The sequence below is a fragment of the Medicago sativa genome, chromosome 2 (assembly GCF_051527215.1).
Source record: "Medicago sativa cultivar Bolivia chromosome 2, Bolivia_mono, whole genome shotgun sequence".
Classification (NCBI taxonomy): Eukaryota; Viridiplantae; Streptophyta; class Magnoliopsida; order Fabales; family Fabaceae; genus Medicago; species Medicago sativa.
Window position 1 is genome coordinate 47367567 of NC_140750.1, and position 15196 is coordinate 47382762.

Sequence of the window (15196 nt, forward strand, 5' to 3'; positions counted from 1 at the left end):
GGGTATTTTGTTTGTAAACGTATTAAATAAGTGAACAACAACTTGTCAAAAAAAAAAGTCTACAAAAACAATAGATATATACAAACGATGACACAACAGGATAGGAATGAAAAGCTCATCAGTGAGGAGAAATATTAGGGATTACTGCATTTTAGAGGAAATTTGTTAGGTTAAATTGGTGTGCTGCATTTTAGATGGAATTTGTTAGGTTAAATCGCTGCTAACATAATGCAGCATTTTAGAGGGGTAATTATTAGGTTAAGTTGTTGCAGACCTAGTAAAATTAATAAATAATGATAGGGAAATAACAAACCCTAATGGATCAAAAAATAACAAACTAAATATAAAATAAACAAATAATAAAATTAGGCTGAAATAATAAAATACTACTAAATTATTAAGAAAACTCTGCTACATCACATATTTGGAGATCCTTCCTACCACTATTTTGTTGCATCTCTCTTTGGTTGGGACTTGAGTTGAGGTAACAGTTACTATCATGGAGAAGATAACAAAAGCCTTTCCCAATAACAAAAAACATCTTTTTTTTAGCCAAAATAAGAAATATAATAAAAAAGATCAGGAAGTACAAGACTGGGGGGCATAAACCTGACCAGCAAACCACAAAAACAACCCGAAATGGGGATACAACAAATAAGCACATAAGTGGTATAAAAAGGACACAACTCTAAACAATCACTACCACGGACAATCCAACGAACCCTCGTGTGGGAATGAAACCGAATTGCAAAAAAACGTAGAGTGAACATTCAGAGCTTTTTAAAGGCGTATGGATCGACTGCCAACACAGAACGACCCAAGTTCCAACAGCTCCCTTCTGAACGAAGCAAGCGAAACGCCCTTTCGGGCTAAACCAACCATTTACGAACCGAAGCACGTATAGGTCTTGAAATCACAGTCCACCAACGATGCAAGACAACCCCGACAGATAATATCCTTAAGGTACGATAAACAACAGCTACCGTCAACACGGAGCGTCTACGTACCTAACCCTTTCGAGCATATCAGGACAGAACCAGAGAATCCATCTTAAACCTGGAAAGAACCAGGTTCGAGATTTACGAACCAACAACAATCAGATCATCCACCACCATCTTCCACTTCCTGTAAACAAAACAAAAGGAACAAGAACAACACACAAAACAGCCACCACCTCAACGAAGCAAACCATAAAACAACAGCGGCGGCACATTTGCTGTTGAATTCATAACATCAAATGTACTCCTACAATGAAATTGCTATGATTTGATTCGTTTTTTCAATATGTAAAGATTGCAGTGATCACTTCAACATTCCTATCATATCAATTAGTTAATCTATGCTACATCTCAATCAAAGTAACGATTTTAAAAAAAAAATAGATATGTCTGTTATATTGTTTTTTTTAAAAGAATGTCTGTTACATTGGTTTTAGAAGGCAATGAATCACATGTTTTAATTATATTAAACAAATGGAAATATTCATTCTGTTTTTAAGTACAATGTTTGTTAAACATTTCTTCCGAATTAAGCTTTTTGATCTAATATCATTCTGTTTTTAAGTACAATGTTTGTTAAACATTTCTTCCGAATTAAGCTTTCGGATCGGATTTTTATGGCATACTGCTAAATTTGATATAAAATCCGTTATGCTAACACCGTGAACTTAACTTCTGATGCAAAATTAACCGAATTCACTGTCTAATTGAAAAAATTTCTCAAGCAAATCACAATCATAACACATGAACTGAAATAAAACACTCAACGGATAAGAACCAAAATTCATGTCAAGGCTGCGATTATCACTCACCATAACCTGAAGAAAAGCCCGATAATTTCTCTTTGCAATATATTAGCTTCTCCATTGTTTATGACCTGGGCGGTAGCACGGGTAAAAGTTCTAGTTATTATCTATAGATATTATTATTTTCAATCAAGATAAATTGTAAATTAAATCTAAGGGCATTTTGTTCATGGTCTACTGGTGATGGACTCGATTGAGACCTCACCTAGAATCCACCATTTTTTTTATTTAAAAAATAAACTGATTTTTTTATTAATTTCGATTTTCTAATTTTTTTTTCATTTTGAAAATTAATTTCCTTATTTTTTAAATTGTTTTTTTACATTTTTAAATTAATTGAAATGTCACATCAGCGTCATGTGGCTATTTATACATAGTCAGCGTGTGCCACACAGACATTAGAGTGCCGATTATTTTTTTACATGGACCAAAAGTTAAACGAGGCATATTTGCATGGACTTTTCAAATATTTTAGCCAAATATAAATTAGAAAGTGAAAGCAGTAACAAGAGTAATAACATTATGATGTGTTTATAAAATTACTAAGTTCGAAGTAACATATTCTTAATTTTGAACTTAACTATATCAGTTTTATGCACAGGCATAGCTCCTCAGGAGTACAAACCACTTTCATATCAGGCATGCACAAATGTTCAGGACATGGATTGTATTCATCACAAAAATGAGCAAGACCTATGATGTAAAACAAAAACATTGGAGTTTTAACGATGGGGGATGAAGTATTATAGATAAGGTAAAGAAGGAAAGTTGAAAATGAAGAGTGAAAGGGCTTACCAGCTTTTACGTCTCTAACAACCAAAAATAAAGAGATAAAGACGATCATAACATAAAGAGGCTTAAAGAATCTAGACATATTTTTTGCCATTTTTTATATATTGAAAACCTTTTTTCTCTTCTCAAAATATAATAAGTTTTGTCAGCTTTTATAAAGATGCAAGAAAGTCTTAAGAAATTTTACGTCATTATTAATATTTTTAAATAAATCAATGTATAGTGTTTGTCCCTTTGTAGATCACACAAGTAAAGAACTAACTATTTTTTATAAACCTTTCATTATCATTTTTTTTTCTACAACCTTTCAAGGTAGGCAACGAAAAACCTTAAAACGATATAGAAATGTTGAATGATGATCAGGTTAGTCATAGGAAGAATATACCAATAAGGTGACAACATATTTTTAAAAAAATCTACACCAAAATTCCTTTGACTTTATTTAAAGTTGCAAACATGTCCTGCATTTTTTATTTGTGTTTTACTAAAAGTCTTGTTTGACCATTAAAGATGTAAATTTAATTTTCAGTTCATCAAGATAACTCTAAGTACGTGTTAGGTTACACGGTCAAAAAGAGAAAACGCGCTTCCATATGTTCAAAAGCACTTTTAGGATGTTTGGCTCCCCATCACCTTCTGCCGCCGCCTTGCTTTTGACGATTCAAAATCGATTTTGAAAGAAGCTGCTATTCCTAGCTTCTACAAATCGATTTCCTACACCTCAGGTTTGGTTTCTCTCAATTTCTCTTTTTCGCCCCTGATTACCTTCACCGCCAAATCCATGTTGATCTGAATTTTTCAATTCTCTTTTCAAACATTGAACACAAAGTTGTTTTTCACCTGTATAATAACTCCATGCTTATCTGAATTTACTAATCTCTTGTCAAACATTGAAGACAAAGTTGTTTCTTCACCTAAATCATAACTTCATTAAACTCTAATTCCTTATTTTGACAGATCAAACCAACCTATTCACCTACATGAAAACTTCTTTATATATGTTGGCTCTTCTCCCACCCTCTTATTCCCTCATACATGCAAGAAAAGGAAGGAAAAATAAGCAAAGTTCCATATAGAAGCAATGTAGTATACCTCAAGGTAAGCTCAAAGTTTCAACTTGTGTCCATTAATTTAGTTATGATAACAGTGCATTTGATGTGTATGATAAAATGCCTAAATAAAGAACTATTGTTATCTTTTGTTTTCATTGACCTTAGTTGTGATGGCTTCTTTCTTTTGCTTGAAATATTAATGATATTTTGAAAATAGCTTCTCTTATTTCATCAAATGATAGTGATATTGATGAATACTATTTTCATTACATGAATGCTTTATATTTACTCTTAACATGTTTTTTTATTACTAATTAAATGCTATATGTCTTTGTTCATTTGAAACAAAATAAAGTTATTTTGAAAACTTAACCACTTGTTCATTTGAAACAAAATAAAGTTTCTTTCCTATTGATGAATGCTATATGTCTTTGTTTTGTTAGTGACTTGGATCAGTTTTTGGTTAAGTTTTGCTAGTATTTTGGTTCAGTTTTGATGTAGGATGATACAAACTGTGTCAACAAATTCTTTATATGATAATGATAATAAAGTCTCTCTTTGTCTGCTTCTTTGTTTTACTTGAACTCATAGTGATTTTTGTTTACCATTTTCACCTCATTAGATAAGCGGTTATTTGAATATAGATTTGATTCAAATAGATTTATATTTAACCTTGTTTACATAGAATGATGAATACCAAGAAAAATGTTGTGGGTTCCTCCTCACCTAATGATGGGGGCAGAAAACAAAAGCTACTTGGGATTATAAGTCAACTGAAAACTCTGTGAAAGCATGTTTGGAGCAAGTTTCCAAGGGAGAACGTGTTGCACGAGCTTAACAAAAAAGGGTGGAAAAATATTATGGCCCGATTTCATAATTTAACCGGACTGAAGTATGAGAAGGCTCAACTAAAGAATAGGTATGACAGTCTGAGAAAGGTTTGGAGAGCATGATATAACTTATTTGGGAGAGAAACTGGATTTGGGTGGGATCCTGTGAACAACATTGTTATAGCACCTGATGAGTGGTGGGAGACCAAACAGCTGGTATGTAATAGAAAAAATTGTTATTTCGTAAGTCTTAGATATGTATACTCTTGTTTCTTATATGATGTGAGTTATGAAAATGCAGGAAAACCCTCTTTATGAAAATTTTAGGAACAAGGTGCTTCCATTCGCCAATGAGATAACAACACTTTTTAAGGATGTAGTGGCTAATGGAGAGTACACTTGGGCACCATCATGTAGGGTATTGCCATGTGTGTTTGAAAATGATGATAATGATGACAATGATGTAGTGACTGTAGAAGATCAGGCGATAGCGAGGATGCAAGTGTTGGAGCAACAACTGAATTTGCAAATATTGGACTGAGTTCTTCACAAAAAATCGATAGTCAAAAAAGTTGTGAGAAGAGGAAAAGAGTTGTTAGAGCAGACAAGCCAAGTAAGAAAAAAGCAAGTGCATCATCAAAGATAGCTGAAGTTGTTAGTTTAATTGCAGAGACATGTCGTTCTCGCAATGATGCTGCGGGAAATGCATCTATTGATGAAGTGATGGCCATGCTTCACACCATGGATGAAGTCTCAAATGATCTTTATTTGCATGCTTAGTGTTGCAACTTGCTAATGTTTAAGCCTGCAAGGGAGATTTTTATTTCCCTACGAGGTTCAGAGGAGAAAAGGTTGAATTGGCTTAAACATGCAGCTGATAACCCATTGCCATTCATGAATATGTAATTTGGAACCTGTGTGACTAGGATGTAATGGGAATTAAACTAGAAAGTACTATGAATTAAGAAGTAATCTAGGAAGTACTAGTAACTATGAAGTATTGTTATGTTTTGCCTTTTAATTAGGAAGTAATCTAAGAAGTGGTAGTAACTATGAAGTACTAGTAACTTAGTAATGTTTCTATCCCTTAATGAAGAATTATTTTGTGTGATAATTATGCTCGTATTTTTGGTTCACTTATGTTGAATTTTTCTTCAGTTTTAATTGGTATTTTGGCTTTGATTTGCTGGTTTTCACCTCTTGTTCTGGATTCATTGAATGCATTAGATTGAGTGTTTATGTGTCAAAACTAGACTTATTGTTTTAGATTGTGTGGAAGTATTGTTCTGATCATAGTTATTTGCAATGCCATGATTTCTTATGTTTTTGTGACATTCAAAGCATGTTTTTTATGACAGTAAATTGTGTGACATTTATGATTGTTCTAATCAAAGTTATGTTTATCTAATGAAGTTCAATGGTAGTTGTCGGGGTTTGAACTCCGGACCTTGCATATTTTATGCATATCCCAACCAACTAAGCTAAGCTCACGAGGACGTTCAATGTCCCATCTAATATTTGGGCAAACACATGTGAAATCTTCACAAATATATAGTTACAAAGATAGGATCATAATAAAAAATTATACAAAAAAGAAAACTAACATGTAGGTTGCACTTGGCAGTTTGTTGCAAAATGCAATACATAAGAGTTACTTTGCTGGTAAACTTATTTACATTGTTAGTGTAACACCATAAACTCTAAAAGCGATAAATTACGCTAATGATACGATCACATCAAGAATCTTGATGTTACTTCTTCAATATATCACCAATCATGCATAAATAATTTTCTCAAGCATCGCAGCGGAATAAAACATCATTACATCGACATCTAAATAAAACACTTCAACATTCATCCATAATAAAATAAGTCACCAAGTATCCATGTCATCACAAAATCATCAATACATAGTCTCGACATCTCCAACAGTCATAATATAAACAAATAATAAAGACCGACCCCTAATCAAAGCCCTAAAGTCTAAGACGTCAAAAGGCAATAGACGAGGTAGCATCCAAGCTATCCTCAAGCAACTCACCAAAGCAAAGCAAAGCAAACTATTCCTGCACACCGTCTACCCATCCATACAGATAAGGAAGGCGGTCAACCAAACAATCACTAGGGGTTAGTCACATCTCATAATTAAAGTATAATCAAACATAAGCATTCAAGAATTTCATTCATAACACATATACATACTCAACATTCCTAGAATACTACCATCTCATGAATATTATCCCACATTCTATACACATCATGTTATCACAATTCTATCATAGCATAGAAAACATATTCATCCTTTAATCAAATCATCAACAAAGTACATCACCTAACAACATCAATCAATATGAGAATTTTTTACCTCATTCTCTATTCAAGTTAATCATCAAACTATATCAACTTATCGTTTAGGAAGTATAAACATACATGTAACTTTACTCATTTTACATAAAACACGTACTTTCTCTAATGCATACAATTCATCTAATTCACAAGTATAAATAAGGAAATCATCGTCACCAAAGAACCATATAATTCAAACTTCATTATTTTCACCAAAATAAATATCATCGATTAAAATCACTAACAGTACAAGTATCACCAAAATAACGAACATCATCATGTCCACATCTTCACATATTCACCAAATTTCATCAAGTACACAATTTGTCAAGTTCACATATGCACATAATCCCCAAGCACATATTCAAATGATTCACCTAGTTCACCAATTTTAACTATTAACCAAGCACATAAGCAAAACATAACACTTTTCACCATTTATCAAATGTATGTCATGCGACTAGACACGACTCTATATGCATGTGGTATCGGTCACCTCAAGGTCGTACGTTAGATACAAATGTATCATAAACATCATCGTTGAATACAAAGTATTCTAATCACCTTCATTTTGCATACATGCATTCACCATTAATATCACCATCATTAGCATGTAATAATTCACCAACATAATTCATCATCATCATAATCAACACCATATGTGTGGTTAACCAATTTGAACTTGAATGTATGTTTTCTTTCCTTCTCTGTAGCTTAGGGGCGCTCCAATCAAACGACAGAAAAGGGAAATGCTGCTTCATTTATACCAGATATGCAGAGATTTTTTGTTCTCGACCGTGGGTTCTTGTCTATGGGGACTATGTGCAAAGATGGTTAGTTCTTTGATTATAGTTGGTCGTGTGTTGCTTGGATGGTGAATTGTTGTGTGTTGGTATGAAATTGGACAGGTGCACTTAATTTAAGATCAATATGGAATAGTTTATTAACTAATAACAACCTCATGTTTGTTATGTGGTTTGATAGTGTTTAAAATTATTTGCTATTGATTGTTAGTGATTTGTAAATTCGTAGATTAGCAGGTTTCTAAAAATTACTTGTGTCTGTCTCTCTATTAATTAGGGGAATCTTTTAATATATCTATGTTTTTACCTCTTGATGTTATAGTTCACAATTGTTTGACTGAAACTGTTGGTTGTCAAAATTTCCTCTGATGTTGTTTGTTTTTTGTTTGATGGAAATAATATTTTTAAATGTTCTGCTTTTTGAATGGACCACTTTCCCTCTACACCAAGCTATGTCCTTTATATGTATCACATAGCCCTCATTTCATATCCATGAGGTGCAGATCACTTTCCATGTTTGTATGGTGTTTTGCTCTGGTTTTCTTTCTCCTGTTTCATGATTTGAGGATGGGCAGGCTTGATGATTTTGTTAGAGACCAGTCAATAACAAAATGTAATGATTTCTGTTCATTGTCCGTGCCTGCTACATTAGAGTTGAAGAGGGTGTAGATATGTGGTTTTCTACGAATGCTACTGGCTATAATCCCAAGTTTAAACTAAATATAACGGTTGATAACAACGAGAAACAAGCTACTTTCAATCTTCGTGATGGTGTAGCCATAATGGTCGCAATGGATACCTGTGATGTCTTAATGTCCATGGTAGGTTGTGTGCAATGCAGATTATATACATGTTGATTTCTTCAATTTTTTTTATTTTCTTTAATGTTGTGGTTGCTAACAAAAGGTGTGTACTATATTTGCTAGGATGATGGGACTTCGATGAATCCTTATGAGTTTGATGATTTAGTTAGGGAGGCCTTTCTTTTCAAAGTGAACAAAAGTATGAAGGAGGGTATTGACTCGGGCATGACCTATGATGTTGAGGATGTTTTTGATGATCTCTGTTTGGTCAATATGTGGTTAGATGCCAATGAAGGAGTATACGACAGCGCTGTTGAAGAAGTTGTCGATGAGGAGGTCAAACGATGGCTTAAGAGGAGGTATAAGGAACCTCTTGCAGTTGATGATGGTATGGAGCCACTTATTCGGTTGAAATATGAGAGTGCTGCCAATGATGAATGATTTCGTATTTGGTGCATAATTTATTTTCTGATGAAGTTGTGCTTGGGATGGTTGTGTCTGGGTAAGCTATATATTATGGTGTTCTAAGTGTTTAATTATAAGTTTGAGGTGCACTGGACCATGTTTATAGATCCATCCTTCATTAGCTAGGATCTTAATGGTTGGAGTAATTTAGGGTAGCCATATTTATGTGTTCGGTTGACTTGATGGGTTCAGTTACTTCCTGTTAATGTTGTTAAGCTGCACATTTCTGCTTTTAATTGGGTCGAGTTTATTACTGATTGCAGTTGTATTGTATGGTGAAAGGTGTGTTACAGCTTGATATCAAATGTATCCGAGCTGGACTTAAATGAACCTCATGTATTGTAACTACCTTCAATGTTAATGATATTATTTGCAGATAAATGTGGTTATTTGTTGTACCCTAAATTAATTTATAAAGGGGTATTTTGTTTTTAATGTGTGATTGAGTGTCAGTCTGATCTCTATCACTGCAAAGTGCAAAGAAGTGTCATGCGTGTTTGGTGGTCGTCTTTTCCTGCCACAAATGGACAAACATGAATCACAATATGGGAAAGCTTGCTTCTTTTGTTGACCATGCATGTGACGAGGTTGTGTAAAGGTCCTTTCCTTTATGTCATGACCCTACGTGCATTGCATTAGATGATATATGTTGCCTTTTTTTGATGTATACAAATATTTGCGGTGGTGCAACTTTCCAAGTTATATAATCCAGCCACTTCCAGACATCCTGCTTGTCTGTTGTTTCTTTTTACTTGTTGAATCTGATTTAGACTATTCTTTTGGAGATGTTGTGAGGGGTCATCTCTGTCTCTGTACAGTCAGTGTATTTTCAAGTTAAGTGGACCTAACAAATTGCTTTTGTATGCATGGTCCATTTGAGGTTAAAATATTTGGACATAATTTATCATTTTTCATACTTACCCACCATGACGTGGTGGTATGATATTTTGATTGTCAAAATTTAATGTACAGACAATATGGTTGAATGTGGTCACACATCAAAATCCTAAATTTATATTCAACTGAGTTGTTTTTTGAATAACAATATTCTTTTTTCATTGTCTATACTTATAATTATTATTATAATAAGATCTTATTCACCAAAATTTTCAATAGAATAAAATTGAATTTTATTGGCACAAAATGAGTTGTTTATTAGAGAACGATATTATTCTTTTTATTGTCTAGAGTTATACATATTGTATCTTATTCACAAATCGTTGGTGAAATGAAGTCAATTTTTTCTACGCCCATAAACATTGTTTTCATTAAATAGGTTGTTAATTCGTGGATTTAAAAAGGCATGTTATCGGTATGCCTCAGTATAAGGTTGTACTGTAAAAGTTTCGGGTTTTATTAGCTATGGCCAAAGCGATTACTTGTGGTGGTTTTTGTTTCACGTAAAAGGAAAAACGATAAAGAAGATGTGAGTAATTGAATTAACGAGGGAGTAACGTATGTTCTTATCATCTATAACTATAATGAAGATATTTTATTCACCAAAATCGTTGACGAAATAAAATTGATTTTTTTTTCCATTTTAGTTGTTATTTAACAAAGGTAATATTGTTTTATCACCTATAATTAAAATGATTGTGTATTATTTGCCGAAGTTGTTCACGGTGTAAAATTGATCTTTCTTGCTCATAATCAATGAATAATGTTTTTTTCCTATAGAAGTTATTTTCTATAATATAAATGCTGACATGTAATTATTTTTTGGTTAAATTGATTATTAATTTGTGAGATTGACAAGGAATAGTGTCGATATGCCTTAATGTACGAGTGTACCGTAGAAGTTTTTGGTGTAATTAGCTTTGCTCTGTCGTACTTGGCTATTTACTTTGCATCTGGATGCGTGGTGACATAGTGTGATAGTTTGACGTGGGGAAGGAAAGTGGTTGTCATGGTGATATTGGATATGACTTTTATATATCATATTTGGCCAGAGTTGATTAGTTGTGGCAGTTTATTTTTCACAAAAAAAGGAAAACATGTGAAAGAAGGTGTGTGTAATCGAAGAAATGAGAGAGTGGCTAAGTTGCCACTTTGGGGGTATGATCCTTTGATCTATTCTCATCACTGTGATCACTTTCATATAGGGGCACAATGTGGTTATTTGCAGCTGGACATTCCATGTATTCCTCTTAGTGTATCTTGGTATAGCTATTTTCTAGGATGTTAAATGGCCACAATTTGTGTATCTTTTAGTGATAACAGGATTTGGGTCGTGGATGCGGTTGAGAGGGATTTGGGTCGTATGTTCTTTGTTGATGGTTTTGGTGGTACTGGTAAAACATATCTATGGAATGCATTGTCGTTTCGGTATCATTCGGAGGGTAAAATTGTCTTAAATGTTGCATCTAGCGAGATTGCATCCAAATTACTTCCGGGTGGGAAGACAACTCATTCTCAGTTTGCTATTCCTATGGTATTGATGGAGGAGTCGTGCTGCATGATTGAGAAAGGAAGCAAGAAGGCCGAATTATTGGCCATGGCAAGTTTGATTATTTGGGATGAAGCCCCAATGGTTAATAGGCTAGCGATCAAGGCTTTTAGCAAAACTATGCAAGATATCATGAACAATGTCGTTGAAAATTCGTTTGGTCTGCCATTTGGGGCAAATACACTGGTTCTAGGTGGTGATTTTCATCAGATTCTGCCGGTTGTCCCTAAGGGCGGACGTGCCGACGTGGTTCATGCAACAATCAATTCTTCTCATTTGTGGCGCGGGTGCAAAGTATTGAAGCTGGCCAAAAATATGAGGTTGGAATCACCGACAGATCTTACCGAGAAGGAGTCGATGAAACAGTTTGCGCAATGGATTCTTGACATAGTGGACGGTAAGGTTGGTGATATGAATGAAGGTGAAGGAATGGTTGAAATTCCTGAGGATCTTCGTGTTAGAAATTCAGGCAATGGTATACGGGACATTGTTGAGTCAACCTATCCAAATTTGTTGATAAACATGCAAAACGAGGGATTTTTTAAAGACCGTGCTATATTGGCCCCAACTCTAGAGCTGGCTGAAAAAGTTAACGACTATGTAATTGACTTGATGCCTGGGGAAAGCAAAGAGTACTTGAGTTGCGATACAGTTTGTAAATGCGACGAGGATGTCGGCATTGACAAACGATGGGTCACGACTGAATTTTTGAATGATATTAAGTGTTTGGGGTTGCCTAACCACATATTGTTCTTAAAGGTGGGTGTTTCGGTCATGTTGCTTAGGAACATTGATGTCTCTTCTGGTCTTTGTAATGGTACCCGACTGATTCTACAATAATTGGGGAAGAATGTGATTGGTGCTCAAATTCTTACTGGTCCACATAGCGGAGAATTGGTGTATATCACTCGGATGAACCTAATTACATCTGATGCCAACATTTCCATCACCGTCCAGAGACGTCAATTTCCTTTGATTTTGTGTTTGCCATGACAATCAATAAAAGTCAAGGACAGACTCTATCGAATGTTAGGCTTTATCTTTCGAGGCCTATTTTTACGCATGGTCAATTGTATGTTGCGTTGTCAAGAGTAAAGTTTAGGTGTGGGTTGAAGATGTTGATAACTAATGACAGTGGTCAACCATCAAATTCAACGATGAACGTCGTCTACCACGAGGTCTTTAGGAAGATATAGGCTGCTTTGGATTTCATCTCTGAGGTTGATGTCATAAGATTTCTCTGGTGTGTGTTTCATCCTACTTTATTACCAATAATATGGTTTCGTCTATTTTGTTGTTGATTAATCATTAATAATGCAGTTAGTGTTTAGATGTGGGTTGAAGGTGTGTTCCTCAATGTTATTTGTATGCTACTGGGATGATACCAGATTCCCTATATATTAATGTCATCTTTGGTTCTCTATGTTGTTGTATCTATATCTAAATTCATTAAATAGAATTATCTGGGTGTTAAATTGGCCTGAATGGTTACTAATATAAAAGATGTTCTGGGGTCAATGAAAAAACTGCATATATATATATATATTAGGTGATACAGGATACATAATATCATATAAGAGTAGCAATTACAATTACACATAGTGGTAATCCACGCACAACAGTTGACATTAAATTAGATAAAGTGCAAAGAGTAAATATAAAGTTTACTACACACTACTTCAAATCATCTTCCTTGACAGACAGTTGAACCCCGGACTTCTATTCTGGAAGATGTTTACATGTAACACGCACCACGGAAACAACAATATCCCACCTTGCATGGGCTGATGATCTTCAATCACAACCATCGAAACATCATCTTATTTAATAGTAAGTAGTACGTGAACGAGGTTACTGACCTAATCCAGATCTTTGTCAAGACAGATGGTAACGATCCATGCAATAACTAGGAGTGGGAGGATGATAATTATAATAATGCCCACTAAATTTTCTCCAATTTCTTCGATATTGATGACGCTAACAATGATTTAGATGACTATAAATATGGTGATGCAGATTAAGAAACCTTTACCCATTTTGGTAATATTACTAGATTAATGGATAAATAGTTTTTTTTTGGAATGGTGTGGGTATTATTGCATTATGTAGTGTATTTATAGAATCTGATGTTAATGATATTTATTACTGTTGTTCATTAGTACTGTTAGCAATATTACCGTTTTTCCTCGCTGGATGGGCTACTGCCTACTGATGTTGGTCACTTAATCAAAAGCATTTGTTGTGTTAGCAGTGTGTTTGCAGCCTTTACTACTTTTGTATGGATAGCCGTTGCCTATTTGGGAAAAAATAATGTAAAGCAGCACCATGTTAATTAATTTTGATGCATTGTTTATGAGAATAGACTCACTGGTTTTATTGCGAGTATTTCCATAAATTGACTATTTCCATTGTCTTCTTTGGTGTTTTATTATATTTTAGGAATGAGAGCCAGAGGTTATTAGAAGTTTAATGCAGGGGTATTACTAGTTTAGTCCATAAATATGTATCAAATCCTTTTTGTAAGCTTTTGTATGTTTAAATTTTATTTTATTTTGGTTGTATCAATACATGGCGAGTTTTATTTTTGCTACCGAATTTTTTTTCGTCAACAGTCTGGAGGTAGGTATTAAATATTTGGAGAGCACGTTGTTTCGGATTTATCCACTGAGTCAATGGATTTACAAATGATGTTTTAAATTGTATTAATGGGAAGAAATGTTTCATATGATTACATGTTTGTAGTATGAGAATTGAGGTGAAAAAGGTAAGTGTTAAGATTCAGTGAACATAGCAAGTAAAAACTTTCACATTCCACTAATTAACCAGAAAAAAACCAAATTTGTAGTTGCTTTGTTAAGTTAATTCCAGCACAACTGTATTTTTCGCAGGATTTTTTCATATATGACGTTGCTGGTCCTTTTCCAAAGTGTGGGTACTGAATTCATCATTTGCTTTTAAATTGTTGTGCTGAGCTGCTCCTTATTTGGCTACCTCCTCTCCCAGATTTGGCGTAATTACCTTGAACGCCAATCGTAAATTCATTCCATCAAGTTTTGTGAGATGTATACAATCTCTAACTCACCTGTGATGAATTTCACATACACCTTAATCTTTACTAGATTCCATGTTGCCATCATATCTCATTTTTTGCAATATATTGAAAAATGCAGATTTTAGTTGGAACTGGTAGCACGTTTCCTGAAGAAAAAAATACATGCATCATAAATATAAGAGCACAAACATTGATCACTTATTGAACATGCGAAGGACTAAGGTCAGTGACACGGTAAAATTGCTTTGTCAAAGCTCAAAACTATAGGAACAAAAGATGTATACCAGTTTCCAATAGAGCCCAAGGGTGTCAAATAAGTCGGCCATTGAACCATTTGGAAAGACCATTTCCCAAAAATAAAAAGGAAAAAATGCATCCAAAATAACTTATTCAATAATCAATATGGCTAACACTACTGCAATATGATAGGACTTGACATAAAATCAGTTCACATGGCTACAGTTAGGTCATCATGTTATTGCAATAATGTAACATTTTCACAAACACAAACAAGATACCACAATAATTGAATGTTCTCCATCTATAAAGCAAACATGTCACAACCATTAGAAATGCAAAATACAAGAATACTAGGAAACAATCCAATGACCAGTGGGGAAAGGGAGAATCCAATAGGAGGATTCACAACAATACACATGGCAAATCAGGTAACAATATTTTGCTTTTTTGAATCTAATATCATCCTGTTTAGTTTTCATTGTGAATTCATTGCGAATGAGCCACGTAGTTATTAAGCAAATGCCTAACTTTGACTTTCGTTGCACCATCCATTCAGCTAGAGC

The 15196-nt window shown here is 34.1% G+C and overlaps 1 protein-coding gene and 1 long non-coding RNA gene across 4 annotated transcripts in view; one reads left to right on the forward strand and one right to left on the reverse strand.

Annotated features, from left to right (window-relative positions):
• Positions 1–365: 365 nt before the first annotated feature.
• LOC146946978 (uncharacterized) lies at positions 366–2736 on the reverse strand. Of its 2 annotated transcripts, XR_015026877.1 has the most exons (4): positions 2600–2736; positions 2386–2497; positions 1811–1875; positions 366–1125 (listed from the first exon to the last, which is right to left on the reverse strand). It is a non-coding gene; the product is annotated as an uncharacterized LOC146946978 (long non-coding RNA). The 2 variants fall into 2 exon arrangements; XR_015026876.1 differs by lacking the exon at positions 366–1125 and having other exon boundaries at positions 1685–1875.
• A 237-nt stretch (positions 2737–2973) lies between these two features.
• The window catches only part of LOC146946979 (uncharacterized), a 64057-nt gene continuing 51834 nt past the window's right edge, over positions 2974–15196 (forward strand). The window contains exons 1-4 of one of the 2 annotated variants that reach the window (XM_085744744.1): positions 2974–3321; positions 3554–3694; positions 7538–8448; positions 8554–9276. In XM_085744744.1, coding sequence (XP_085600870.1) covers positions 8299–8448; positions 8554–8871 — 468 coding nt within the window. In that variant the 5' untranslated portion in view covers positions 2974–3321; positions 3554–3694; positions 7538–8298 and the 3' untranslated portion in view covers positions 8872–9276. Of the gene's footprint in view, positions 3322–3553; positions 3695–7537; positions 8449–8553; positions 9277–15196 lie in introns of those variants that run through there. The other variant, XR_015026878.1, reaches the window with a different exon arrangement.